The sequence below is a fragment of the Kwoniella dejecticola genome, chromosome 9 (genome assembly GCF_000512565.2).
Source record: "Kwoniella dejecticola CBS 10117 chromosome 9, complete sequence".
Classification (NCBI taxonomy): domain Eukaryota; kingdom Fungi; phylum Basidiomycota; class Tremellomycetes; order Tremellales; family Cryptococcaceae; genus Kwoniella; species Kwoniella dejecticola.
In genome coordinates this window covers 878,320-904,083 of record NC_089309.1, presented here as the reverse complement: position 1 = coordinate 904,083, position 25,764 = coordinate 878,320, and the positions used below count along the sequence as shown (strand labels likewise).

General features: G+C 48.7%; 7 protein-coding genes across 7 annotated transcripts; 3 read left to right on the top strand and 4 right to left on the bottom strand.

Annotated features, from left to right (window-relative positions):
- Positions 1-113: 113 nt before the first annotated feature.
- I303_107287 (uncharacterized protein) lies at positions 114-4,696 on the bottom strand (the record flags this gene model as incomplete). Its single annotated transcript, XM_018409970.2, has 8 exons — positions 114-1,565; positions 1,631-1,764; positions 1,826-2,061; positions 2,141-2,383; positions 2,461-2,720; positions 2,797-2,950; positions 3,020-3,219; positions 3,314-4,696. 8 exons carry the CDS (start codon positions 4,694-4,696, stop codon positions 114-116), a joined length of 4,062 nt encoding a protein of 1,353 aa, XP_018260973.2.
- Positions 4,697-5,728: 1,032 nt separating this feature from the next.
- Positions 5,729-7,499, bottom strand: I303_107286 (uncharacterized protein; the record flags this gene model as incomplete). The annotated part of the gene is made up of 7 exons (XM_018409969.1): positions 5,729-5,896; positions 5,987-6,162; positions 6,225-6,327; positions 6,473-6,759; positions 6,882-7,235; positions 7,318-7,360; positions 7,458-7,499. 7 exons carry the CDS (start codon positions 7,497-7,499, stop codon positions 5,729-5,731), a joined length of 1,173 nt encoding a protein of 390 aa, XP_018260972.1.
- A 478-nt stretch (positions 7,500-7,977) lies between these two features.
- I303_107285 (uncharacterized protein) lies at positions 7,978-8,770 on the top strand (the record flags this gene model as incomplete). The annotated part of the gene is made up of 5 exons (XM_018409968.1): positions 7,978-8,001; positions 8,127-8,309; positions 8,467-8,520; positions 8,588-8,633; positions 8,748-8,770. 5 exons carry the CDS (start codon positions 7,978-7,980, stop codon positions 8,768-8,770), a joined length of 330 nt encoding a protein of 109 aa, XP_018260971.1.
- Positions 8,771-9,163: 393 nt separating this feature from the next.
- I303_107284 (uncharacterized protein) lies at positions 9,164-17,551 on the bottom strand (the record flags this gene model as incomplete). Its single annotated transcript, XM_065969538.1, has 17 exons — positions 9,164-10,086; positions 10,184-10,346; positions 10,428-10,503; positions 10,583-10,736; positions 10,907-11,190; positions 11,295-11,377; positions 11,453-11,622; positions 11,707-12,187; positions 12,267-12,443; positions 12,590-13,325; positions 13,383-13,504; positions 13,559-15,212; positions 15,265-16,106; positions 16,159-16,455; positions 16,510-17,080; positions 17,133-17,426; positions 17,496-17,551. 17 exons carry the CDS (start codon positions 17,549-17,551, stop codon positions 9,164-9,166), a joined length of 7,083 nt encoding a protein of 2,360 aa, XP_065825610.1.
- A 343-nt stretch (positions 17,552-17,894) lies between these two features.
- Positions 17,895-20,109, top strand: I303_107283 (uncharacterized protein; the record flags this gene model as incomplete). The annotated part of the gene is made up of 12 exons (XM_018409966.1): positions 17,895-17,920; positions 17,974-18,227; positions 18,284-18,310; positions 18,360-18,380; positions 18,442-18,585; positions 18,644-18,980; positions 19,045-19,258; positions 19,325-19,355; positions 19,418-19,606; positions 19,678-19,711; positions 19,791-19,899; positions 19,975-20,109. 12 exons carry the CDS (start codon positions 17,895-17,897, stop codon positions 20,107-20,109), a joined length of 1,521 nt encoding a protein of 506 aa, XP_018260969.1.
- Positions 20,110-20,846: 737 nt separating this feature from the next.
- I303_107282 (uncharacterized protein) lies at positions 20,847-22,959 on the top strand (the record flags this gene model as incomplete). Its single annotated transcript, XM_065969537.1, has 9 exons — positions 20,847-21,002; positions 21,088-21,241; positions 21,316-21,492; positions 21,554-21,647; positions 21,706-21,988; positions 22,060-22,298; positions 22,364-22,419; positions 22,505-22,681; positions 22,757-22,959. The coding sequence occupies 9 exons, from the start codon at positions 20,847-20,849 to the stop codon at positions 22,957-22,959; spliced, it is 1,539 nt and encodes a 512-aa protein (XP_065825609.1).
- A 773-nt stretch (positions 22,960-23,732) lies between these two features.
- I303_107281 (uncharacterized protein) lies at positions 23,733-25,447 on the bottom strand (the record flags this gene model as incomplete). The annotated part of the gene is made up of 4 exons (XM_018409964.1): positions 23,733-24,407; positions 24,470-25,023; positions 25,084-25,237; positions 25,301-25,447. 4 exons carry the CDS (start codon positions 25,445-25,447, stop codon positions 23,733-23,735), a joined length of 1,530 nt encoding a protein of 509 aa, XP_018260967.1.
- Between the last annotated feature and the right edge of the window lie 317 nt (positions 25,448-25,764).

Sequence of the window (25,764 nt, the reverse complement as noted above, 5' to 3'; positions counted from 1 at the left end):
CTGTTTGGGCGAGTTGAGAAATCAGATTCAATCTTCAAGTCGAATCACACCTACACCCACACCCACGCCTGTACCTCGGACCTTACACCCACACCCACACCATCAAACACACCTCACGCGCCATATTGATTCCTCCTTTGCCCTCCTGAATATCTAGGACTTTGTCCCCCTCCTCCTCCTCCTCCGCCGCCGCCGGGAGCACCATTCCCATTCCCATTCCCAAAGGGACTCTGATTGCTCGTTCCTGTGCCGTACGGACCCGAATAACTAGCTCTAGCTTGATGTCCACCTTGTCCTTGTGATCCATAAGAAGGCTGTAACGGCGTATACATCATCCCCATACCCATTCCCATACTCATGCCCATCCCCATTCCTGGATCTCCAAAGGTATCGAAGTTGGCTGAAGAGTTCGAATTCGTGGCGGCTGGAGGTGGATAAGTCGGTAATCCCGCTGTACCCGTGACTGCGCCCGAGCCCCCTGTGTTGTTTCCTCCGTAAGATGCTCTACTTTGATGATGCTGATGTTGACGAATCGAATCATATTCCCTTCTTCCACCACCGCCGCCATTGTGAGACGAGGCTGACGCCGAGGAATACTCGTTGGACGGCGGAGATATACCGATTCCGATCGGAGGTTGCATCTGGTACCCTTGACTTTGACTGAGATTACCCATACCGCTCAAACTCAAACTAGGATGATTCCTGTGTCTCCCTTGTGCGTGCGCATGGGAAGAGCTACTACCGCCACCGCCGTATGAGGATTGGTTGATCGTGGTGGGTAATAACCATTGATTCGATGCTAATTCGGCTTGTTCTTGCAAATACTCCAATTGCGGGTAACTCTGATGAGCTAGGCCCGACGATTTGTGTGGATGTCCGCCTGCTCCACCATGGTGCAAATTGTTGTACTGCTCGTAATCGTCCCTCATCATCACAGGTGTCAAGCTGTTTCTTACCCCGCTAGGATCCTGCGCTCCGTACTGTACCAAACGTGCTAGTGCAGGAGGGATAGCATCGATCTGGTTGATTGTATTTGCCCTATTGCGCGTAGCTGGGTAATACGAGTTTGGAGGTGGATTTGTCGTGGATGATGGCATCATGGGAGGGGCGTTGCTTGGGGGCTGACGTAGTTGCGCGTGAGAAGAAGACGAATTGAGCGAAGGTACTCGTTGCTGTTGCTGTTGATACGCTTGAGCAGAGGGCAATTGCTGCCATTGACCAGAAGGTTGTCTGCCTTGCTGCGGCTGTGGCATCTGTCCTTGGCTGAGTATCCGATGTCCCTGGCCCTGACCTTGGCTGTAGGCTTGTTGCGATTGTTGCATGTCGTATTCAGGAGAGAATGGACCAGGTTTCGGTGCGTTGGCAGCATGTTGCACTTGAGCGGTGTAGCTTTGGTGCTGAGCGAGTTGCTGGTTGTACGATGCTGCGTCCGAATAAATTCGTTGCGTTCGATTTGCAGTTGGACTTTGAACAAGCCCACCGTATTTCTTGCTTGATGAAGGGGATGAAGAGGGTACTTCCGCTACGGGCGCTCGAGATGATTTTCTGCTTGAAGGAGCAGTAGGCTAAAAAAGGAATTATGTATCCTTCAGCGAAACCCCAAGGGCTATCGTGTAGCCTGGTGACTCACTTGGAACGGGCCGGTGAATTTCTCTCCGGTGATGAACGGATGTTTGGCAGCCTGTTGCGGTGACCATCGCTTGATAGGGTCCATATTCAGCAGACCTTCCGCAAAATCAACAAATGCTCGTCGCATAGCCATTTCTATCAGGTAAACATCATCAGCCAGCTCTCAGCGGATCTCACAGACAACATCCCCGCTCACCTTTATCAATATCAGATTGCTTAGCTCCTCTCTTGCTGAAGCTGTACTCCATAATGATATCCTTAAGCTTCGTCTGCTTGAAATACTGCTTTGAAGGCTGCTCATCTGTCCGATGTTCGCTTGCGTATTGATGCATAGACTTCAACTTGTAGGTCTTGCGCCCGTACGAGTCGGTCGAGGTGTTGAAGAATTCATGAGTTTGTTTTCCGACTTCCAGCAGGTGGTTTGGCGGAGTTCTAAGGAGCCGAGCACGACAACCATCAGCATGACAACAATAAGGACACTCTGAAAAGATACGGATATCATGACACTCACCCTAACATGTCGACAATCCTAGACAGCTGATTATATTCACTCGTACCAGGGAACAAGGGCAATCCCAAGAAAAGCTCCACAACAATACAACCCAAGGACCACATGTCGATCGCTGTCGAATAAGGTAGTCCAAGCAGTACTTCAGGCGACCTGTAAAACCTCGATTGGATATACGTGTAGACGGTCTGCATTTCATGGCAGGCTGATCCGAAATCGATTATCTTGATTTGCGGTGATTGCAACCTGATAACAAGTTCAACGGTATGAGCTTCGTTTTCCACATTGCATTGATGAGAATTTAAAATAGGGAAATCACTCACGATTTCAACAATATATTCTCCGGCTTCAAATCACAGTGGATCAATCTAGCGTCCTTCAATACCGTGAGACAATCTAACATCTGCCCCGTGAAAACCTTGACTAGCTGTGTACTCAACCCCTTGAATTGATTCTGCTTGATCAACTCGTATAAGTTGGAGGAAAGGCATTCGAATACCAAACATAAATGTGATTTGTGGGTGAAGTGATCGTGCATTCGTAATATATGATGTCGATCACTCGGATCATGCTGACCATTGAGCTATTACCCGCATGCACAGTCAGCATTGGGCTTGTTCACGACTACCATGGCGTGAGGAGAAGAAAAAGGAACCAACCAATTCCAGAATGGCAACTTCCATCTTACTTTGCTGTAGATAAGCAGGTTTATTCTTGACCACTTTTACAGCTACGATCTCGTGTGTTCGCATATTTTGGCATTTGACTACCTGGCCGAACGTCCCTTGACCCAATACATCCAGGATCAAGTATCTGAAGTTGCCAGTTGACATCAGCTTGCGCATTCCATGGCTCTGTGAGACTCCAAGAGCTGGGACTGACCTATCACCACCATGTTCTCCCCCTAGCACATCGTTGACATATAAAATGTAATCCCAATCCTCGTTATCCGCTCCATCATTATGCACCGGTTTACTAGGTTTGGTCAGAACCCTTCGGGGATTGTCTGAAGTCTCGTAGCGGAAATTCGAATTGCACAGATTGTATGTTTGAGGTAGTGCAGTAGTAAGGCATTTGAGCGGCTATATCAATAGTCAAGCTATCAGCTCCATCCGTCATGACACAGCTCAGAGAAAGTAGTTGGGATGGGACTGGAACAAGGCAATTTCGACTCACACTCAGATATTTTCCCGCAGCATCAGGATCCGCTCTTCTGCCATTAGGCTGACTATTGACAACCGGTTTCAAATCCGTGTAATCCTGCACATCCCTAAACCCGTTCCTTGAGTGCATCCCATCCCTCGAAGAGCTTTCTGTCCTCTGAGGAGCCAATTCATACTTGCCCGCAGGTGTAACAGGTTGACTGGCTGGGTAAAGCTGATTGGCGGTCGACGCCGACGTGGACCCTCTAGCTGAAGGTGGTGGTCTACCACCGACAGGAGAACCTACAGGTCTATTCGATGAAGAGGATGATGGCACGTTGACTGAATTGGTCCACCGTGGCGAATTCGGGACGATGCCGAGAGCAGGGGGAGGAATGTTGGGCGAAGATGATGGGAATGTCGAAGACGAGACATCGTAGGGATTCATCAATGGTGATGACGGACTAAGTTCACCGCCTGCGAGGGGTATAGTCTTGGCAAAGGGCGATAGTTGATCGGAACTTCTAGATTGATACGAGCCAGTCGATGACATTCTCTGATTGATCGATGGTCTTCTATAATCCGTCCATTGACTTGCATCCGCACCGCCAGCGGATGAAGGTCCGGGATCAGACCCTCTAGGTATATACGGGTTGTTGCTTTGATATGTGTTATTTGCACTGCCTTCCTGTGATGAAGATTGTTGCTGTTGAGCTTGACGGATGCCATGTGCCGGCACAGGCGGAGGGTTCATTGAGTTGTTGTACGCCTTGTTAGGCGACATCACCACGTCTCTTTGAGCCGGAGCTGGAGCAGGATATCCGTGGTAGCTTTGCCTTTGAGCAGACGCAGTTGCAGTATTGTTTGTCTGATAGTTTGGCCAAGTGCCGGATGAAGAGGAAGAAGGCAAAGGCGGTATGCTGTTATCGCTCACGTCCATATTGCCGAATCCACTCTCAACGTCATCTGACCTATAGGCGAATGGATCCTTCTTCCTATTCCCTCCTAATGAGGCACTTCTACCTAGGTAGCTCGTACTGGACGATGAGGTCGGTGGAGGGGGCATCAGTTCTTGTGGTTGTTGACCGTGAGCGGGAGCGTAAGAAACGGATCCGAAGCCTGCTGACGGGTATGACGTCGAGGAAGCGTGAGGACGATGCGAGTTGGGTAAAGGTGGTCCTGATCCACTAGAAGCAGATATTCTTGGCGAGGCTGAGAAGGGGGAAGATAAGATTCCTCCTGTTCCTCCACCTCCTTGTGAGTATGTCGGATTAGCGTTACTGCGATGAGCTGATGCCGGAGGAGGGGGTGGGATCTGCGGAGGACCGTCTATGTTGGTTCGAATGGGCGGTAACGCGGATGATCCGCCTGCAGGATGGTGATTGAATAGAGGTAGAGAGAATGGGTCGTCTTCCATATTCGAATAGTCGTGGTAGGAGGAAGGACGGGACATCGGATTGAGGTTGTGGGGTGCGCCGTTACCGGCTGACGAGGAGGAAGACGGATGACCCCTGTCCTTCTGTTACGCTTCTGCTCTTGATGCTGCCGACTATGACGGTTGAGTCAAGGGTGGAAAGTAGAAGAAGGAAGGATTATTTCCGTGAAGACAATGGCGCCTTGCTTTATGTCCGTGAGTAGCGTATCTTCTCGGTTTTTGGTGCAATCACTGTATGTGCGCAATGCTAAGAGAATCGCGGTCAGCTCGGTGATCGTCGGGCCAAGCGGACCTTACGTGAGGCCTTTCAATCTGAACATGTTGTCGAAACAAGGCTCACCAAGTGAGTTGCACAGCTACGGCGAAAGGAATTGATGAGAAGCTGAACCCGTCTGCTTTCCTCTTTGAATCGCTAAAGGTCGTTGCCAGGGTCAAGTCGTTGTCTTTGCCAAGCTATAAGTCGCGGATGTTGCCTAACGTATTTCGTCCTATGCTTAGGACCTGACTATCTTGGTTGTGTGGACTATTTCTGCCTGTATTCTGGCCTTGAGCATACAGGTAACAAAGTAGAGAGGAGAGAGGAGGGAGGCAACTGTCGCTGAATGAATGAATGGGTTGAGTTGTATGTATAGTTGTCTGCTATAGTGATACTCTAGGTTGATTGCGAACTGGTAGGTTATACGCGTGTATGAGTGTATGAGTGAGTGACGTTGTATCCTGCAGTTATGACTACGATCGGACCCTTAATCCGTTGCAGCAACTTAGCACTTCTTCTCGTGGCACACTCCCCCTTCTCCTTTCTTCAACCTTACATATTGGTCTGCATAGATACATAAAATCACCCTCCTGCCGCATTTTGAGGGAGGAGCTCGTGATTAGTAGCAGTGACCGAGTATCATATCAGAAGGAGTCATAATCGTGTAGCAAAGTGTCAAAGATGTCAAATCCGAAATTCATGATTACAACCACTTTCTACCATTTCTATCTATCGCCTCCACAGCTAAATAGACCTGTTTAATCTCCTCTACCGAGCTTGTCTAACGCTCGAACACCTTGCTCATCCCATTCTTCCTTCGTCACCCAGAAAGCCTCTTTGTCTTTCATGATATCAGCTAAGACTGCTCCACCGAGGAAAACCATGTGTTTCCTTCTTGGTGGATCTTCAATTCGGATTTTGAAGTTCTGCATGTTAGGACATTGAGATCAGCTCTATAAATCTCTATTGCAGGTTTCCAGTAGAGCACAGAGCCAAGAGAAAGAAAGAAAACCCACAGATAATCGAGAAGCATCACCGCCTAGGACTCTGGTAAGGTACAACTGCTTCATCTCTTTCTCCAACCTCGATGGGAAACCAGGATACATCGACGATCCTCCGGATAATACGATGTGCTTGTATAATTCTGCTCGAGTGTCAACGGCAGCTTGTTGAATGGTTTGGAAGAGGAGTTCTACGAAAGATGGGAGCGTCAGCAGCTGAAACGCATTTATGTGTCAGCTGGAGATAGCTTACCTGCTACACCGGGTTGTTCGACGTCGACCAGATGAGGTTGGAACATGCATTCTGGCGCTTCATATCGTTCTGAGCCAACTTTGATCACTCGGCCATCCGGGAGCTGCGCAATGGTATTAGTCATGTCCATTTATGAGATATCTCGACCTTCTCAATCTCAATTGCCCATTCTCGCATCTGCAATATGCGCTTGTCCAGACGTCCAGACACTTAGATGAATAGAAGTTTGGGAGGGAATTTGTACTCACGGTATAATTCTCCACTAAGACAGTCGTCTCCTCTCCCAACTTCTTATCACTCTCCAGATCATAACTCGTGAAACACAGAGCCTCTTTTATTCCTCTGACAGTCTCGAAATCTGCCGTTCTCTCAAACGCGTATCCTCGCATCAACAGCAGTTTGATCAAGTATCTCGTCACGTCTCTTCCTGCTACATCCAATCTTCTCGTCAGGTGTTGGAGCGCGAATCCATCGTATACCGGTACAATGTGCGTGACACCGTCCCCTGAATCTACTACTACACCAGTTTGGAGACCTGTTCGGCGTCGTTGACGTTGATGTAACAAAATCAGCGTTGTCACGAAGTTCATGATCGGCCTCGCAGTCGAGAGACAAGCGCTAAATGCTAAATCTTTGAGTGAGATCCACTCCACTCACCCTGCGCATAGAGCGTCAACACAGCCTGAATAGCCACATAGACCCCCCCGAACCCGTATTCCTCAAACATCACTTCGGCCATCTTCTGTCTGTTCACCTTCGGGTTCATCGGCGGCTCCGTCAAGAGCACCTTCTTCCCGTGCGGGTCGATCTGTAATTTCTCGTTGAACGTGTAATCCCACAGATGTTTCATATCCTCCCAATTCTGGACTATCCCATGTTCCATAGGTTGTGTCACCTGTAAGAATGATCGGAACTCCGATGCTTCGTCTCCGACCATAATATCTTGGATTTGCGAGGTTCCTAGTCTTTCTTCTGCTCTGAGGATTGGTCTGCCCACGACTGAGGGGAAGACTACATTACCACAAACAGCACACTGGAGTCAGCTACAAAGCCGCTCGAAAAGACGTAATCATGATGGTCCATTTGGGCTCACCATGTTCCGGGAAGTTGGATCCTGCATAACCGCATTTAACGAACTACAACACAGCCCAGCATCCATCAGCTACCTTCCACAAGCGCGGTGACATAATTGCCTTGGCTGAGGTTGATCAAGAGTTGCGTGAGCTAGCTTACCCCTGTACCGTTATCCACTACGAGCGGGACTGAAGGATCCATGGTGAATCAAATATATCGGGCACGGCGGGATGTAATGAGGGGGAGTGGCAACGAGAGCGCGAGGGAGAGTAGGGCTACACTCGGGCTTGTTGAGACTGTGGATCTGCCTTCGACACGAGCAGCGATTTGGGTTTGGTATGCAAGGCTGAAGGTGGTAAAGCTCGTAAGTGAGGTTGAGATATGGTCAACATCGCCTTGAAATGGTCATCATCCTGCAGCATCAGCACAACTCACGCACGTCACAGGCATCCACGGACCCTGATTCACATTAGGCACCCGTGGTTTTCTGTTCAACTGGCGTTCACTGTTGCGCGCCTAATTTGGTTTATTATTGCCACCCAAAACAATCAATTCGACGTCCATTTCATTCGAATCATACACACCTTGGAGAATGCCCATTTCTACACTGAACAATTGATCAACATCATCACCACAATCGCAGCAGAACGATCAAGACTTAAGCGGGCCTCGAGGCAAGATGGTCTGTAAGAAATGTGAGAAGGTGAGCATGCAGCTCATAACCCGCATCTCCGCCTCCTCCTTCCTACCCATTACGCAGCAGCTTTCTCTGTGGAAGTCAATTGACCGGTAATCGCTAACCTCGTTCTCGTGCAAACACTATCCCAGAAACTATCAACAGTAGCCGCTCCCGATCCATTCAAGCCATCCTCCTCTACCCGAGTGATAGGCGAGAACAAGCTCTTATCGGCCCGAGCGAAATCTTCTCCGTACGCTAAACCCGGTGGCGGCGGTGGAGGAGGGGTCAAGAAGGGGAGTGTCAATCCATATCAGAAATGTATAGATTGTAAAGTGCGTATAAATAGTGAACCCCAATCCGCTTCAATCAATTCCTCTCACCTGTTGCTCTGGCTCAGGATATCTCGTGCAGTTCCTCATCCTAATTCCTACACGAAATATCATGTCATCGTTATCTGGCTGACCAAGTCTAACTTGTACCGCCTAATAGCAACCCGCCCAACAGAATAACGCTACTCGTTGTCAGAAATGCGCATATAAAAAGGTGATTCAATCTTTTTGCTATTGCTGCGACTGTCACTGTCAACTAATATCAATCATTGCTTAATCAGGGATTATGTGCGATCTGCGGGAATTTAGTTTTGACAGATATAGCTCGTAAGTTCCTCTACTTTCCTTTGCTTTTCGTCCTGCTCGCTTCTGACCTACTACCATTCGCCTTATTGCTCCAATCCGTTTTCGCTGACCGATCATCTTTTCTTTTGGTTATAGGCTATAAGCAAACTGCCAAATAGCCATCGATCCCTCATTCTGTAAATTTATCATCGTTGGCCAATGGCCAATATGCGTATCAATGTTGTATCGTCCACTCAGTCATTCGCTCGCATGTAATGAAATCAAATAAAATCGACGGCGAAACGAATCAAGCCAAGACCCATATGAATAACTTCATTTCCATGCGATTAGCCTCGTTGTGAATCGTACATTAATGGGCCTACCTGCGTTCGTATTTATATCAAGATATCTAACGATTAGATCAAGCACGATATCAGAGAGATAGAAAAAGGGCATCATCATTATAAGATCGTATAACATCGTATCTTGTCATCCTTCTCCGTTTCGAGATCTTCTACAGAAAACTGACAGCCGTACGATTGATATCGCCCATCACAACACTAGCACTTCACCTACTTATCCCGTCTAATCAGACTTCCAAACCTCTTCAACCCACTAACTTTCTCCTTTCTCCCATTGCCACTTGCACTACCATTACCATTCTCAAGAATCGACGCATTATCCTCACGCACACTAGCAGTAGCACCAGTAGTATCGTATTGACCTCGCCTATCACCATAGGGCTGGGTTTGATTATAAGTTTGCGCTTGATTTTGCGTTCGAGCCCCGTTCGGGTGATCAGTGTATTCTTCATCGACCGTGCCAATCTCACTCGGTTCCTTCCCATTTCCATTCCCATTCCCATTCCTTCCTGCCGAGTTGAAACCGACCATTGACATAGCTCGACTCAGCCCAGTCGAACTATAACTATTCCAACTTAATCTTTTCTCCGATGGTGTCTTTCTTATACTACCTCTTTCTCTTTCTCCTGAAACAGAGGCCGAAGCTGGTCCTGTGCCAGTCCCGGTGCCAATTATACTACCGGTTCGATTCGTCGTCGATGATCGCAAACTACCGCTATTCTGCAACGTCGAGTGTTGAGTCAATACAGGCGTAGGTGTAAGATTTTGACTATTCCTCGTAGTGTTTATACTATCTCTAGGCGAACTAGTTGCTCCTGTACCCGTACCTGTACCCGTTACGGATGCCGTATGTATGGACATGGAAGTTGGCATCACCCCTTGATTAGGGTTAGACGAAGGGCCAAGTTTCAGTCGAGGTAATCTGTAGGAACCGGACAAAGCGGGTGACCCGGAAGACCACGTTGAAATTGCGGGCGAGTCCACGTGAGTCGGTAAAGCAGGTAAAGGATGATTAGGCGGAGAAGTGTATCTTGCGGCTGTAAGGTGAGATTTGGGCTCGTCGAGAGAAAGCGAAGAAGTTTCGGATGGTCGAGGTAAGAGTGATATTTCGTCAGAGAAGGTCTTGTAGAATTCTGAAAAGTATTGAAAAATAGATCAATGTCAGCGATTTCCATGCGATAGCACATGAATTGCGGAGAACAGCAAGCGGTAAGGGAAGCATGAACGCACGAGATTTTAGAGCTTCATGGAATGCCATATCTTTACAAACAATCTTATGTATCTTCAAACTATCTTGAACAGTCTTGACGTACTCCAGGATGCCCAATCTTAGTTGATCAAGAGCAGCACTGAACTCCGGATGTTTTTCGACATATGTGCCATCAAAGAAGACCTGAAACACGATCGACAATCATCAGCTGTCTGTTTGAACGTAATGAGGTTCTCGGTTATGTCCGGAGAGGATTCGACCCACCTTGCGATAAGTCTTAACTCCCCCGCTGACAGGTGAGTCGACTGCTCCGTTTATAGCCGTTCCAAGCAATTTCGATCTGAACAGCAAGTGATCCCAAGATCAGCTCGAAAACTTAGGTTGTCTCTTGTCTATGGATGAACGGATTAGTCACTCACTCGGGCAATTGGCCATTCTTGCCTTTGCTCAGCCGTTGAAGGGTTTTGGTAGCTTTCTCAACCTCCATAATGGCCATATTGACAGGAGGAATCTGCTCATATCGAATTTGAACGATTTCACTCCGATTCAGTATCCCAGGTAATTCCTCCTTAGCTGTAGGTCGAAGATACATCATCAGCTTGAAGCTCACGTCGGTCTCGCATTACATCAAAGATCGACAAGACACAAGGTCGGAAATTTGGATCCGCCCCCTGAAAACGATAAATAGGAAGCGGAAAAGAAGGGAGCTTGGTGGATGACAGAACAAGAAATCTTTCACTCACTTGTCAGAACCGTCTTCTCCGTCCACGTCAGAACCACCTCATGCTCATTCTGATCTCGCATATAGGGTCTGAAGCTTGAAAAGTCCTTGATTCGATGAGATCGGAAATACGAGCTGACGTTCTCCGAGACTCTATCGCTGAAAATCGGTTTCGTAAGATCCGGTTCCGGCGCAAGAGGTGTGACCCATATAAGCGGTTCAGTGGACTGTTGTATGGACGTCGAAGGAGGGATCTTTGATCGGTGAATAGTGGCTTGTGGGTATTTGAGTTGTAGAGCATCGCAGCTAATTCAATATGACCATCATGTATCAGCTTTAACTTCCCTCGTCTGGTCATCAATCATAAGAGGTTAGGAAAAAGAAAGGAAAAAGCAGGAAGGCCGACTGACAATTCGGAATACCTTTGCCATGGTTGACCTTTAAATACAAGATCTTTCCCTTGATTTAGCGGTCCAACTTCCCCAAAATAAGCCTAGATACACCAAGATAGCGTTAGCTCAACCGTATGCAGGACTTGGATTTCGGACAGAAGCGGTTCGAGACTTACAACTCTGAAATACCCAGGCTTAGCTCTGCTACCTATACTGATCCGTTCCCACAAAGCAGCTTGGTAATTCAGCAGCTCCGTCAATTTAGCCACATCGAAGGTCAATTTCTGGTGCTGAGCAACCAGCTCTTGACACAGTTCGAGAGCGTACTCATATTCCTCTGATTCGGCTACGATGTCCATACATCTACGGTGAGCGTTGCCCATGCCTTTCCTCCAAAGGAAAAAGAACGGGTCAGTGGAAGTAGACATACCGAAATATTCGATAGCATGGTAGTGCAATGCCTCTCTCCGCTCGAAAGGGGTCTGAGCCGGTAATTTGATCGCGCCTTCTCTGAATTCCTCCAACAAGCCGTCATCCAAAGACCAATCGTATGTTCTCGCATGGAGCGTGATAGCCAATCCAGCAGATAACCAATTCTTGCTTTCTACAGCGATAGCGATTAGTTGATGGATGAACCTGGTATACAGGTCGTTCCTGCCTATCCTCTCGACGAAAGACATGACTCGATAAATAGCTTGGCTTTTCTCATCGGACCATTCGGGGTCTTCAGGTATGTCCCGAAGGGAAAGTAGCAGGTCGATAAACAGTTCGATTTCATCTAGGAAGATCGTCACTTTCTCTTCGAAAGCTGCGTCTATAGTCGGAGTCGATTCGAATACCGCTCGGAGCTGCGCTATGAAGTATGCTCGCATAGTAGGATCACTCGACGAGGAGGTAGACTTGGAGGCGAACTATAAGATAGGCGTACGCGAAGACCGTGTGAGCAGTCTGACCTACGATCCAGGACGTCGGACTTTCCACAAAACTTACAAGCTTATCGAGTTTGACGAATATCTCGGTCTCGATTGTATCGAATTTCCCTTCAATGACGTACTCCGCATATATCATGGAGAAAAGAATCTCCACAGCGGCTTCGCACATGGCATCATGACTCGATAAGCAGAGTCCAAGTATACTTTCGGCCAACCCGGTGAATCGAGTCTGGTACTATCATCAAGTCACAACGGGAATTAGCTGTTACTCTTACCCCTTACATCGGGCAGAGAGTCGCATACTCGCAAAGAACCAATAGGCGAGTGGAGCAGAGCAGGTGTCAGGAAGGAAGGAGGAGAATAGAAGGGGAAGATGCTCACTCCACCGTATCTCAACTCCGTACCGTCCGCTTGAACTCCATCGACTGGCCAACCAATAGCGTTCCACAGCCTAGTCAACAAGATCGAGCCCTCGTCCCGCAGGTCTCCTACGATGATCCACTCTGCCCTTCTACGCTGTTGGCTCATATCCTCCAAGACCAACTCCTCGCTTCCGAGGAATTCGCAAAGCAGTTCGAAGAGTCCAGTCCAGAGGGCCGAGTCGAACAGATTGGCATCGTCCATCTTGGGTATGAAGTTTTCTGATTCCAGAATAGGTGTCAAAGTCGTCAGGAATTTGAGGATCGAAGAGAACGACATCAAGGACAATGTCAACCAAGTTTTCGGGAAAGCTTCAAACGCAATTACTGATCGACAAAACTTGAACGTCATCTTCAAGGTATCGCTGAGGGAAGATACACCTTCGATGTCCAGTACTTCGTTAAGCCATCTTGTTATATTCGGTCGAGGCGAGGCCAAGACCAGAGTGAGTATTACGACTGCTGTTTCTGCAAGACCAGAATTGAATGTCTCCGATGAGGGAAGAGCATCTTGTGCTGCGTTCTGTTGGCGCTCGAGGAGGGAAGGAGGGGGTATATCCGAGATGAGGGCGAATGGATGGGTAGAAGGGAACACGTCGGGAGTGGACTTCCATATGGTCGACGTTGCTGAGGATCTTTGTCGATTCAGCGCAGAATGCGTCTTGGCGTTTGAGAGCTCGAAGTAAGACTCATAAAGGCTGCCATAAGCACCTGTCAGCATGCCACGGACGGATCCAGAACGCTTAATCACTTACGACGGTAGAAGAGTCAAACAATATTCGATATTATCTTCTTCCTGGATCCGCAATGTATTGTCATCCTTGATCAACGGTGAGTCAAGCCATTCTTGCAGCTTATTGACTGTCCAAGCGATGACCTGACGGTTCGGTGGTCAGTAAAAGTTTTAGACTTGACGGATGAGGAAACTTACGGTGACAGCCAAACGATTGCATTCCAGCCATCTGACCCGCTTTCCATCCCTCGTTATCTGACTATCATCCTTGCCGACCGATCTCAGCTCATCAAAGGTTCCGAGATGGGGTTTAACCCATCTAATGATAGCAGGTACAAGCAAAGACCTCGATTCGGACGATTCAAACACATTCTTCACCACCTGAAGAATCAACAATAGCTTGTATAAAGCTATACTTCCTGTAGAAAAGGTTAAAGTTTCCAGAAAATCAATGATAATTTCCGATATTTCCAAAGGCTGGAATATTCTTGCTAGATCCGGCAGAATATCACTATAATGCTGAACAGCCAGGGTCTGCGTACCAATCAACTGCTTCTCGCTCGATCGCATCAAGTTGTTGATTTCCTCTAGGATTCCCTTCGTCTGCATCCTGAATTCGCTTTCCGTTTCGATCGAAACGCTGTCCAGTAATCCTGGTGCCTGCGATCTATCGTTCTCTCTAGCTTTGATAATAAATCTGAAGAACAGATGCCAGACTTTCAAGAATGAGCGATATTCGATGGTACTTGGTCTTGACATGACGTTCTGCATACACCTCAACAAGTGAAAGGCCGAAGAGGGGTAGTCGAACTGACTGTCGAGGTATATGCTGAAAACGTTCTTGAAATTGGGGAATCGTCGATCGGCATTCATTGCTAAGACCTTGATGAGTGATTTGAAAATCAATGTTTCTACTTCGTCTTGACGATCGCCTAATCCAGATATCAAAATGGCAAAAAGGGCATTCAATATGGATGGAACGAATTTAGCAATTTCATCTTCGGATACGAAATTGAACAGCTTGAGATTTGCACAGAGAACGTCGACATCTCCGCCGCCAGAGCTATGCCACACGAATAATGCTCGAAGCGTATCATCTTGGGTTTGCAAACTTGAGCATAGGTATGTGCGAAGTGTGACCCGGTCTCGAAGTGGAATAAGGGATTTGGTGGGCGGGGCAGGAAGAGCATCAGTGTCTTGTTGCGCCAGGGCCGGGACTTCGTAATATATGTTCGGTGTGACCTGCATATCCCTCTCGCTTCTGTACAGCATAAGCTCGTGATCTCCATCTTGTATGCAGGTTGTACCGCTAGCCAGAGGTAGATAGGCGAAAGCGAACGCTGGCTCTAGATCTATGGAGTCTGAATGGTTGCGGTGACGATCTTTGCCTTTATACCGGAATGTAAGGAACAGGTGATAGCCTTCTGCATGCGCTGATGTCGACAATGAGATCTTGACCAGTTCACCGAAGGTAGGTTTGTCATTTCGATGGAAGACCAGAGAATTGTATTGTGCCATCGGAGGCTCGCCACAGCCACCAGCGACTAGAGCGTCGGAGACAACCTGACCGTCGCCACGACGAACTTCGATGGTAACTTGGACATCACCATGGACGGTCGGTATCACTGATTTCCGAACTCGTATCGAGCCACCTGAGCTTGTGGGTGCAGGAGTGAAGACGGCTGACCAAAGCTTCACGTAGAGATCATTTCGGACGGTACCCGGATACACAACATCTGGGAAGCCGAGTCGAGCTGAGAGTGGAATATCTCTCAGCAGAGAGGGGTTTTCGCGAATGACCTGGGAGGTTGGTCCCTGGAAAATCTTCAAACTGAGGGCGATAGTTTCCGCTCTGTTGGTTGTAAGCTGTATTCTTTTCGACGGATCAAGAGGGAGAAGCTCACCCAGGTGAAGTCACGTATTCCTTCACTCGACTATGTATGATATTTTCGTGCAGAGTAGCAAAGGTAGCTTCATCTTTAGGAAGATAGATAGGCACCTGGAATTCTACTCCGGTACCAACCTTCTCCGACCCTTCAGCGAGCAATCTGCTAAGCGCAGGTAATTCTAGTACAGCGCAACCCATCGGTCGACGAAAGAGTGGTTTGCCTTCCACCGAATCGGAATGCCCGTTAGCCGTATAAGTCGTATCGATCGTCGGTGCGCGTTGTCCGCCGTATCCTGATGTGATGGAGAAGCTATCATCGGTGAGGGTTCCCAGCATGGATGGATTGTTGTGGGCAGTCTTCCCTTCCGATATACCATACAAGCTTGTACGTCTGCCAGCAACAGGGCGCACTGCCATGGACCCACTTTCTTGCCTCATCCTCATGCTTCCATTCCGCACGATCCGACAGACCAGGTATATGTCATGGGCAAGATCATCTAGCTTCAAGTCGACAAATAGCGTTCGTAGCCTTCCTAACCGCTGTTCACCATCTCGAGCAGGACTACCGAGATGATTGAGTATCAAGCAAAATTCCTCAGTGACAAAACGACTTTCAGCTTTGTTGTAGAGCGAGAAATATAGTTCGGCTGTTTCTCCTGGGGCACAAGGGTTGGCTATGAACGCCCGGACATCCAGTAAACAGTGGTAGTAGGAGCCGAGGGCTGCCGCAGATCGGCTGGTAGCCGTAGCGTCGATGAGCGAGAATGGCTGGGCTGAAGGCAGTAATGGACGAGGATCGATCAAGCTCGGTGACTTGCCGAAGAGGTTGTCAAGAGGTATCAAGTCGATATATGCAAGCTAAACAAACCGTCAGAAAAGATCTTGTGCAAGATCTTGCGACTTAGCTCACCTGTACTTGGTATACGTAACAAGCTATCCCGCCGACCCAACTTGCCCCTGCATAGGCTCTTTCCTTATCCACCACCATGACACTCCCGTCTTCCAGACTTCTGACTATCACTTCCAACCCTTGCGCGACATTGCACTTGACCAGCCGGGATACACATTCTCGCCGTATCCGCACAAGCTCGTCTCCGCTCAAAGTCTGGGACAAGAGTTGACGTCGACCGAGAAATAAGGCATCGATATGCTGCATAACGGTACTGAACAGGCGGTACTCTCGATTGGCCAGATACGTAGGCAGCCGCTATCACACCCACGTTAGCTAGACGAAAAGACCGAAGTCGAATGACACACTTACACCATACCATTCTCGGATAGCACAAGCGATTTCATCCACCAGAGGCCATTGTTGACCCGCTATGGTCGAGTCTCCAGCGGTTAGCTTGGGCAGAGGCGGTTGTTCTTTGTCTTCCTCCATTTGAGCCAGCTTCGATTCCAGTATGAGAGATTTAGGCCTATTCGTCCGCAGACCGTCCTTCTTGCCTGAAGAAGGTCTTCTCTGGAGCTTATTATTATTCGACGCTTCTCCGTTCAGATTTCCCACTTCAACAACATCTTTCTCCAGATCCTGCTGCCTCTGCGGACTAGACACCGCATAACCTTCTCCTTCTTCCTCTTCTTTGACGGTATCCATCTCCCCTACCCAGCTCGGATTAGCATTTCGCGCGTTCTCTTCGGCTGCTTTGATCGCTCTCTCATAGGCTACAGAGAGTTCACCATTATCGTTCGAGGCCCCCGGCCGTATGTGAACGGCTGCGGCTGGGAAGATACCTATCAAGACCGATGGTTCGGGACGAGGGTATGAAGCCGAATGTGAAGAGGATGACAATGGAGCAAGCGATGGTAGAGAGACCGCTTGCACCACATATCTGGGAAACAAATCAGCTATCGTCGAGCCGACACCGTGTTGAAATGTCTTACCCTCGATACCACAGATCTCCTCTTCCATCTTCGTCCAGGCTACATCTGTATTCCTCGAATGCGAAAAATTCGTCCCCAATATCTAGCGGTACTTCGTGGGCGTTGCTCCTACCTTCTTCTTGATCGTCTCCGCTGTTCCGTATTCCACTCCACGAGAATCGATTCCGGTTGGCTTGACTCCTTTGATCGTCCGTCGCCGTCGCCGGTGTAGGTGGAGGGGATCCATCAGGCTGGTAGGGGTATATGCAGAATCCGGAATGGATATATGGTAAAGGCTGCCACGAGCCTGTAAGTCTAGCGAAGATGAACAGCAAGATCAGTGTTAATTATCTTGCCCCACAGAGTGTCTGGTTTTCCACATACCGTTGTCGCGAAGGGCCGGGAATCAAGGATGCCGAGGTTGAAGCGTATCCTGACATCGAAGCAGACGAGAGGTGACTTGATCTTCCGACAGTTGCGTGACTTTATGGGTATTCTTCAGAATGGGACATACGCGGGCAGGTATCTGTCATTCGTCCTTTGAGTACGTGAAGAAGCTAGAGAAGAGAGAGCGCGGAACGAGGATGTTGTTGTTGGTGAATTCCATGTTGAATACAAGTCAGTTGAAAGATAGCTTCACATTTAGATTACGCTCGGGGACTGGTAAAATGGTGCCTGAATGGCAAAATGTTCAAAGATTGTTGACGCGAAGGACGGTCGAAATGCAGATGGATCTTGGTGATTGACATATCTAAAGAGTCTATTCAGCTCTGGCAGAGTACGATGGCGGCGATGAGATCCTTCATACGGTACGTGAGCTTCATGCAGAGGTATTATGTACGGCTGAGCTCCGCCTCGATAGCGTATGCTCGTTACAGGCAACGTTCTCCCACACGCGATTCCACCTGTCCCTCCGCACGCTCGAGCCTCCAGTCATATACCATCGCCTTCTCTTGTTCCGCATCAACAAGCCTGAGGACAGCAATACCGTGCAAGAGCCAGCGGGACCATCATGGAAAGCTCCGGAGCTGTACTGCATGGAAGAGACATGTCCTCACCTGGGAGCGCCGCTGAGTCATGCCGAAATCGAGGATATAGAGGACACAAAAGCCATTGGTGAGCTCAGCCCATCAGAACAAGATAGTCCTGTATATCTGATGAATGTGTTCTAGTATGTCCATGGCATCAATACGACTTTGGTATGTTGCCGTCTCATCAGTCAGTGTATGAGCTGACAACAACACTCAGATCTGAATGATGGATCAAGCTGTAAGCATACATATTTTTAACGGGTTATTGCCATTTGAGTTGAAGTTGACAAGCTTCTTAGCTACCGGCTTGCAAGCATGTACATACGAGGTGCAAGTGCGAGGCGGACAAGATGAAGCCGAAGTATGGATCGAAGCACCTCACCTCTCGCCATCTGCGCCGCAACGTGACTGGGAACTAGTCGAGATGAGAGGAGTAAGCGAAGGTATGCGCACCTCTGGGGTCAAGTACTGCCATATCGCTGATACCAGCGCTTCGGACAGAATTCCTTGATCCCCCAATGCCGTCCCTATCGCGTCTTTCATTATCAGAAGACATCGAGCATACGTCCAGATCGTCTTTCCCATCTTCAACCGCTACATTGCCTGAAGACCTGCCAACCTCGTTATTGGGTTTCGCTCACTTGATACTGCGGACGAGTAATCCAGAATTGAAATGTCTCTTGACGAGAGAAGCTGTGACTCGATTACGAGCTGGGAAATTGAAGTCGATACGGCCGAGTGTTGGGGAGATCAAACGGGAAAGGGAGAAAGAGGGCGGATTGTTAGGTGAACCTCCTAGAGAAGTAGAGATGATAGCTCCTGGTAAAGCACCTCGGCGGTAAGTACCCTTCACATTGCCATAAGATGCAGCATAACATCCGGGCTGATGATGGTCCATACAGTGGCAAAGGAGGTTCGGAAAAATCGCGTATCATGATGTTGCATGCTCTGGCGAATATTGAACAATACGCTATTGATTTAGCATGGGATATAATAGCTAGATTTGCAGATTTCACTGTGAATGGGGAACGTCTGCCTGTGGAGTATTTCTTAGATTGGGCCAAAGTTGCTGAAGATGAGGCCAAGCATTACACCTTACTCGCTAGGCGATTAGTCGTGAGTTACCAACAATGCCCCGTTCGAGGCGTAAATTTTGGGATTGACGAGGTTCATCGTGGTCAGGAACTGGGATCATACTTTGGTGCTCACACAGGTGAGCTGATCCTCGACAGTGACATATGAGGAAGAGTGATTGACCTGATCCTGTGTCTGCAGTACACGCTGGATTGTGGGAATCTGCAACACAGACTGCCGATTCTCTGTCCGCTCGAATAGCGATCATCCACCTTGTCGCCGAAGCCAGAGGGATAGATATGAATCCCCTTACCCTGGCAAAACTTCAAGCAGCAGGTGACAAGGAGAGTAGTAGGGTCTTGGAGATCATACACGCTGATGAAATAACGCGTAAGTCTGCTACTGATACTCCTGTACCATCAAATTTCTGGAAGGCCGCTGATCTCAGGACGATTTTACAGATGTGACGACCGGGCATAGATGGTTCACATGGCTGTAAGTCCCGATACAGCTCCTCTTGGCGTTCTGCAGCCCGAAGACAGCACACAGCAGTGGGTGATGACTTCTGAGGTAGATGTCAGAAACAAGGTGTAGATCCGATAACGACCTTCCGAGAAGAGGTTTTTGCCAACTTCAGAGGCAAGATCAAAGGTCCCTTCAATGCTGCTGATCGATTGAAAGCTGTGAGTGCAGTTTGTCGGCTTGGCTAGAACGACGCTTCACGTGAAGTTCTGGAATACTAATCGATCTTCGCATAGGGTCTCACACCTGATTTCTACGAAGACTTTTCAGGGGGATTAGGCAGTAATCTCGATAACGTAAATACCGCTAATGGGGGCATCAAAGTGAAAGAGCCAGAAGGGGATGAGCATATACATCCTCGGCTTACTTAATAGCAAATGCATCTGTGGGTCTATGGTACTTGTCGATCCGTCGAAGAAGACGCAGATGGAGCAAGTGAACCCGGATCCTTATCGGGTTCTACTGCAACTTCCCGTGCCGGGTCGGATTCATTCAATCTTTGCGGTCTTACTGTACTCCAAACGCATGGATTTATGCGGTTTAACAGATATATCGTCATTGCCCAGATCTTTTTAGGTTTAGTCTACCAATCATGCTTCATGAAGCTATCAGCCATCACATGCATGCTTCGCTGCCAAGGTCGACCGGTGAATGATGAATGATCATGGCACACTTCGGAGTCCGGAAAACAGGTCGGGCCAAACTTTGGATTCAGGGGTGAGAAAATGCGGTAAATCGCTTGCGTCGATGCGATCGCGACGATCAGCACCTTTCCAAACCAGAGCGTTGAAGAGTTGGAAATCGGAAGGATTGCCTCGTATATCTGTATATGTGTCTCTTTTGAGGACAGTAAGCAAGCATGTCTACTGCTTAAGAACAATAAAGAAAGTTGGAAATGGAGATATTCTTATCAATTGATCTTGAAATGTTGGAAATATCTCCTGGATATTCGTCGATCGCGACTGGTCTGAAGGGAAGCAAGATAAGAATCGTCTCGAGTGCTCGAGTACGTCGCTGTCTGTGCATTTGAGCACAAGTTATATATAGAGGGGGAATCTTCATCTACTTCACCTTCTCAATTTTTCTTTTCAACACCACACAAGTGAATATGGCCGAACTGAAAGATCTCGAGCGCACCGCTTCGATAGACAAGACCGACTTTGCAATAGCAAAGACTGCTGATACCGATATCCATTCTTTGGAGTATCAGGAATACCTTACTCTGTCTGAGCATTTCACCGGTAAAACCCTCGACAGATTGCATGTAAGTAGCCCTCCGGCACATGCGCAGATATCTTTTCACAGCGTTCGTACCTGTCTGACTGAGATACATGTAACTCGATGCATAGCGAAAAATCGATTGGCATGTCCTACCTCCCCTCATGGTTATCTACATGATGACCTACGTCGATCGAAGTAACGTCGGAAACGCCAAGCTTTTCGGAGCGCAATCCGATCTAGGTATGAATGCTACCGACTGGAACATCGGTCTTTCCCTGTTATGTAAGTCGGCCATCCAAGGATCGAAGGAAAGAAGCAGAAGGACACCGCTCACCGCAATAATCACTGTGTCTTAGTCATCTCTTTCGCTTTGTTCGCTCCGTTCAGTGCTGCCATCGCCAACAAGTACTCTCCTCGAATTTACCTGACCGTAGTTTTCTTCGGATGCGGAGCGAGTATCATAGCTGCCGGATGTGTCGCCAACAAAGCCGGGTGGTATGCCCTTCGACTGGTTCTCGGTCTCTTCGAAGCTGGTACGTGGCAAACATCGAAGCGTTGTATCGCCAGAGGTTTCTGACAAAAGACTATGCTTAGGTGTACCCGGAGTCAGTTTCTACGTGCTAGCTATCTGGTACACACCCGGTGTCTATGCATCTCGGTCTTCCTGGTTCTACCTGGCAGCAACCGTGTAAGCCCCATTGTCATGAATGTCATCTGTGCAGTGCTGAACAAGGGGTTCGATGTAGCTCCGGTGCTATTTCTGGTCTTCTCGCCTATGGGATCGGTCAATTGGACCATCATTGGGGCTACAGAGGCTGGCGATGGATCTATGTCCTCGAAGGATTCATCAGTGTGATGCTGGCTATCATCTTGGCCTTCTTCCTCCAGACCAATCCGGAACGAGCCAAAAAATGGCTAGACGAGAAGGAAAGGCGATTTATCATGCTCAGATCTAAATTCGAATATGGCTCGGACAAGGGTGGTAACTCCTCCATATTCGACGTCAAGGCATACGCTTCCGCCTTCAAGGTGAATAATCCTCGTTGATGAATGTTCCAGAGTCCACCCGATGCTCATTTGTGCTTCTTGTCGTGTTATAGTCCCCTCACTTCTCGATTATTGCCTTTGGTCACCTCTCCTTCGCAACCGGGATTTACGCTTTCCAATTCACTCTTCCAACTATTATCGCCAATATGGGATACAAAGCTGCCGCTGCTCAAGGTCTCTCAGCTCCGCCTTACATCGCGGCGGTGTTCAGTGTATGGATCTGCGGTTATTTTTCGGACAAATACAAGCAGAGAACCGTCATGGTCATGATCCCCTCTGCCGTGGCAATTATGTGAGCAACTACCTCTAACTGGAGGCACGATATCGGCCTGGCTGGAGCTGATGCACTTTCTCTAGTGGTCTGATCATGTGCTGGACGACTGCCGGTCATCACAACCTCGTAGCAGTGACCTGTGAGTCCGCGCATCGATATGAATATGTGTACGATAACTTTCGATATCGGCTAATGGCTCGCGATGAATCCTTTCGGTGTGACAGACACCGGGTGCATGATAGCTTGTATCGGATTTTACCCTCTCACACCCATGTACTTCACATTCTACGCGCTCAACAATGCCGGTGCATCCAAGCGAGCCGCTGCATTGGGAGGATCCATGTTCTTCGGTCAGGCAGGCGGAGTGCTTGGGTCAAATATCTATCTCGCCAGTCAAGCTCGTCAGTGGATGATCATACTATATCCAGTCTCAGACTTGCGCATGAGGAAAAAGCTGACTTTCTGCCCCGCGCTAGCGAAATACCCTGTTGGCTTCGGGATCTCAGCTGGTCTGCTGACTTTCGGTAACCTGATTGTCCCCGCTCTTTACTACCTCTGGGTCGGTCGAATCAACGCTTCTCGAGCCGCCATGCCCGAAGAGGAAATCAGAGCCAAATATACTCCAGAGGAGCTCGAGGCTATGGGGGATCGATCGCCTCTTTACTTCTATGCCAGGTAATCTACTCGCCATCGTGAGGGGCAAGGGCACGCCTTTGGGACGTGGCCTACAGCAAAGGGGTTGGCGCTGCATTGGACGTTGACGCAGTGAGGATGCGAGGAGGTCGGTTGAATGTGAGGGCGGATCGTACGGTAATTGCTACCCAGAGTATGTTGTCGGTATGAAGGGGTTTGACGGCGCCGTATCTGTATCGGAGGCGGACAAAATGGGGTTCCGACTCGCCGCACATTTGGCTCAGATCGAGGTTGTTGCAGCTAGTTGAGGTATACAACAGGAGCAGCAATTACACGATGGCTTTCAAAGCCCCAAGGGATTGCAGATATACTATAGCTCCGGTGGTTTATGCCTCGAATTGCTGCTCAAATCGAAAACTCATGATCATGTTTCTGTGTGGCTGCAATTCTCGTTGTTGTCTGCTTTTCTGAATGAAGTCTAGGGTCGTCTGTGCTGTCATAATCATGACATCGCGAATCAACGACCGGTATATATGTAAGCCGACTGTATGTTGTCTTCAAAGCCGATAAAATACAACCCTGCCACATGCTTATGAACGTTCCGCGGCAGGTCCTAGAGTCTTAATGCTCTGTCCTTCAGCCAGCAGATTGCCTGCTTCACTCTCCATACATGCAAGCTACTATCATCGACAACAATGCTTGCGGGATGCAAATCACACGCTCTACAACCCCTCTTGACACAAAATCCAGAAGCAGATCTTGCAGCACAACCCTCCCTTGAGGGCTTCCCCCACAATAATGGTGGACCCCGCCCACCGATCATCGCTGGTACACAAAGAAAGGCGATTTGTCCCCCATCTCCTGCAGCTGCTCCGGAGAGTACTTTGCCCTGATCTCATCTTCCGACATGGCGGCTCGTTTGGCGTTGACTCGACCGATCCACCACCAATACGCGGCAATGATGACTATATCTCCCACAAGTACGAGACCGAATGATGTGCCGAATCCAGCTTGATAACGAGGCGCTTGTTTGGCAAGGTAGATGTTTGATCCGACGATCCCGCCAATTTGGGTGAAGAAGTTGGAACAACTCAAGGCGGCAGCTCTTTTCGTAGGTCCAGCAACCTGTACACTGAACCAGGCCGTAAACATCGGTGTGAGTGGGTAAAACCCGATGGCGGCGATCATGCAGCCGACATAGGTCAAGGCGACCAGGTGTTTGTGTCCGGCTGTGGCGTAACAGATGACGAGACCGACGAATGAGATGAATGACAATACTATGATCGTCAATGCTCTTGACTTGAGCCTGTCGGAGTAGATACCTAGAATCAGTACCGTGAAGAAGGCGGCGAAGTATGGTGGAGTTGACAGCTCTTGAGCTTTGACCGCGGTGAATCCCATATTGTTGATAATGGTAGGTAAGGTGAAGGAGTATCCATAGATTGCAGCGGCGTAACAGAACCAAGCGAATCCGAGAACCCAGACATGAGGTGACTACACCACTTTAAGCGTCAGTATCGCCATATGTGAGCTGGGTGACTTTGAGTCGGACTCACAGCAAAAGCAGCGGTATAAGCCTTGAGAGTGAATTCAGAATTGCTTCCCGATTTGTCCTTCCCGTAAGAATACTTGTTCCGCAGAACAATGAAGCGTTGCTCTTGCTCGGTCAACCACTTGTGAGGTTTTTGGGGATCGCTTTGAAGCCAAAATATGGTTATAAACGCCAATATGCAACTGATGAAGCCTTCCAGGACGTAGATCCACCTCCAACCTCTGAAGCCCCAATGTCCGTCGAGCTGTCCGATCCCATACGCCAAGAGACCGGAGACAGCTCCAGAACACGTGGCTCCAAGGTAGAAATAGGAGCATCTAGACGTGATGACCTCGGCACTGTACCAGGTAGTCATGAAGTAGACGCAACCAGGGTACACAGCTGCTTCGAAGACACCGAGTAAGAGTCGCAAGATGAACCACTGAGCTCGGTTGGCACTGCACCCGGCGCCAATGATGGTAGCACCGCAGCCAAAGAAGACCAATGGTAGTACCCGGCGGGCAGAGTACTTCTTGACGAATATGTTCGTGAAAGGGCCAACGAGGGCGTAAGTAACGACTAATCAGTATATTGTCAGCACGACGAATCGTTCGGTCGATAAGCGAGGCCTTTGCTCACAAAGTAAGGATAGTCCGATATTCCAGTCAGTGCCATCCATCTTGAGATCTGTCTGAGCACCGAATAGCTTGGCGTTACCAACATTCGTTCGATCGACGTAAGTCATCATGTAAATGACGAAGAGGGGAGGCAAGACACGCCAATCGGTCTTTCGCTTTGGATTTGACCATGCAAGTGTCAGCCAAAAAACAGCATAGGGCAGAGGCGAACTACCTACATGTAGTCGTTTCAAGGCTGCGCCTTGGAAGTGATCGCAAAGGGCTTGGTACTCGGCATATTCGCCCGAGTCAGCCACGGTGACATCGACGAAATCGTTTTGACTCTTGCGCGAAGATACTCGCTCGATATCTTGAAGCTCGGCCATCTTGCGGCGCTAGTACTAGGAGATGCAGCCAGCAATGATGCACCATTCATCTGGCATCTTTTCCGATCGAGATACTGCAGCAATATATACAGTAATTGGAAATCGTTATCCCAGAAGCTTTTTGGGCTGGGGAGAACGAACTACGCGATGCTAGCGATGACCACCTTATCACCTGACTTCGTTTCTTTCGATCGCGCCTACATACCGTTTGTGGAAATATTGACGATAAGCTGTCAAAAAAGCGAGTTAAGCGACTAATTCATTGTGGGGCTTCTCCAAATCCTGCCGTTACCGTTCCCAGAAGTGTTTTCAGCATG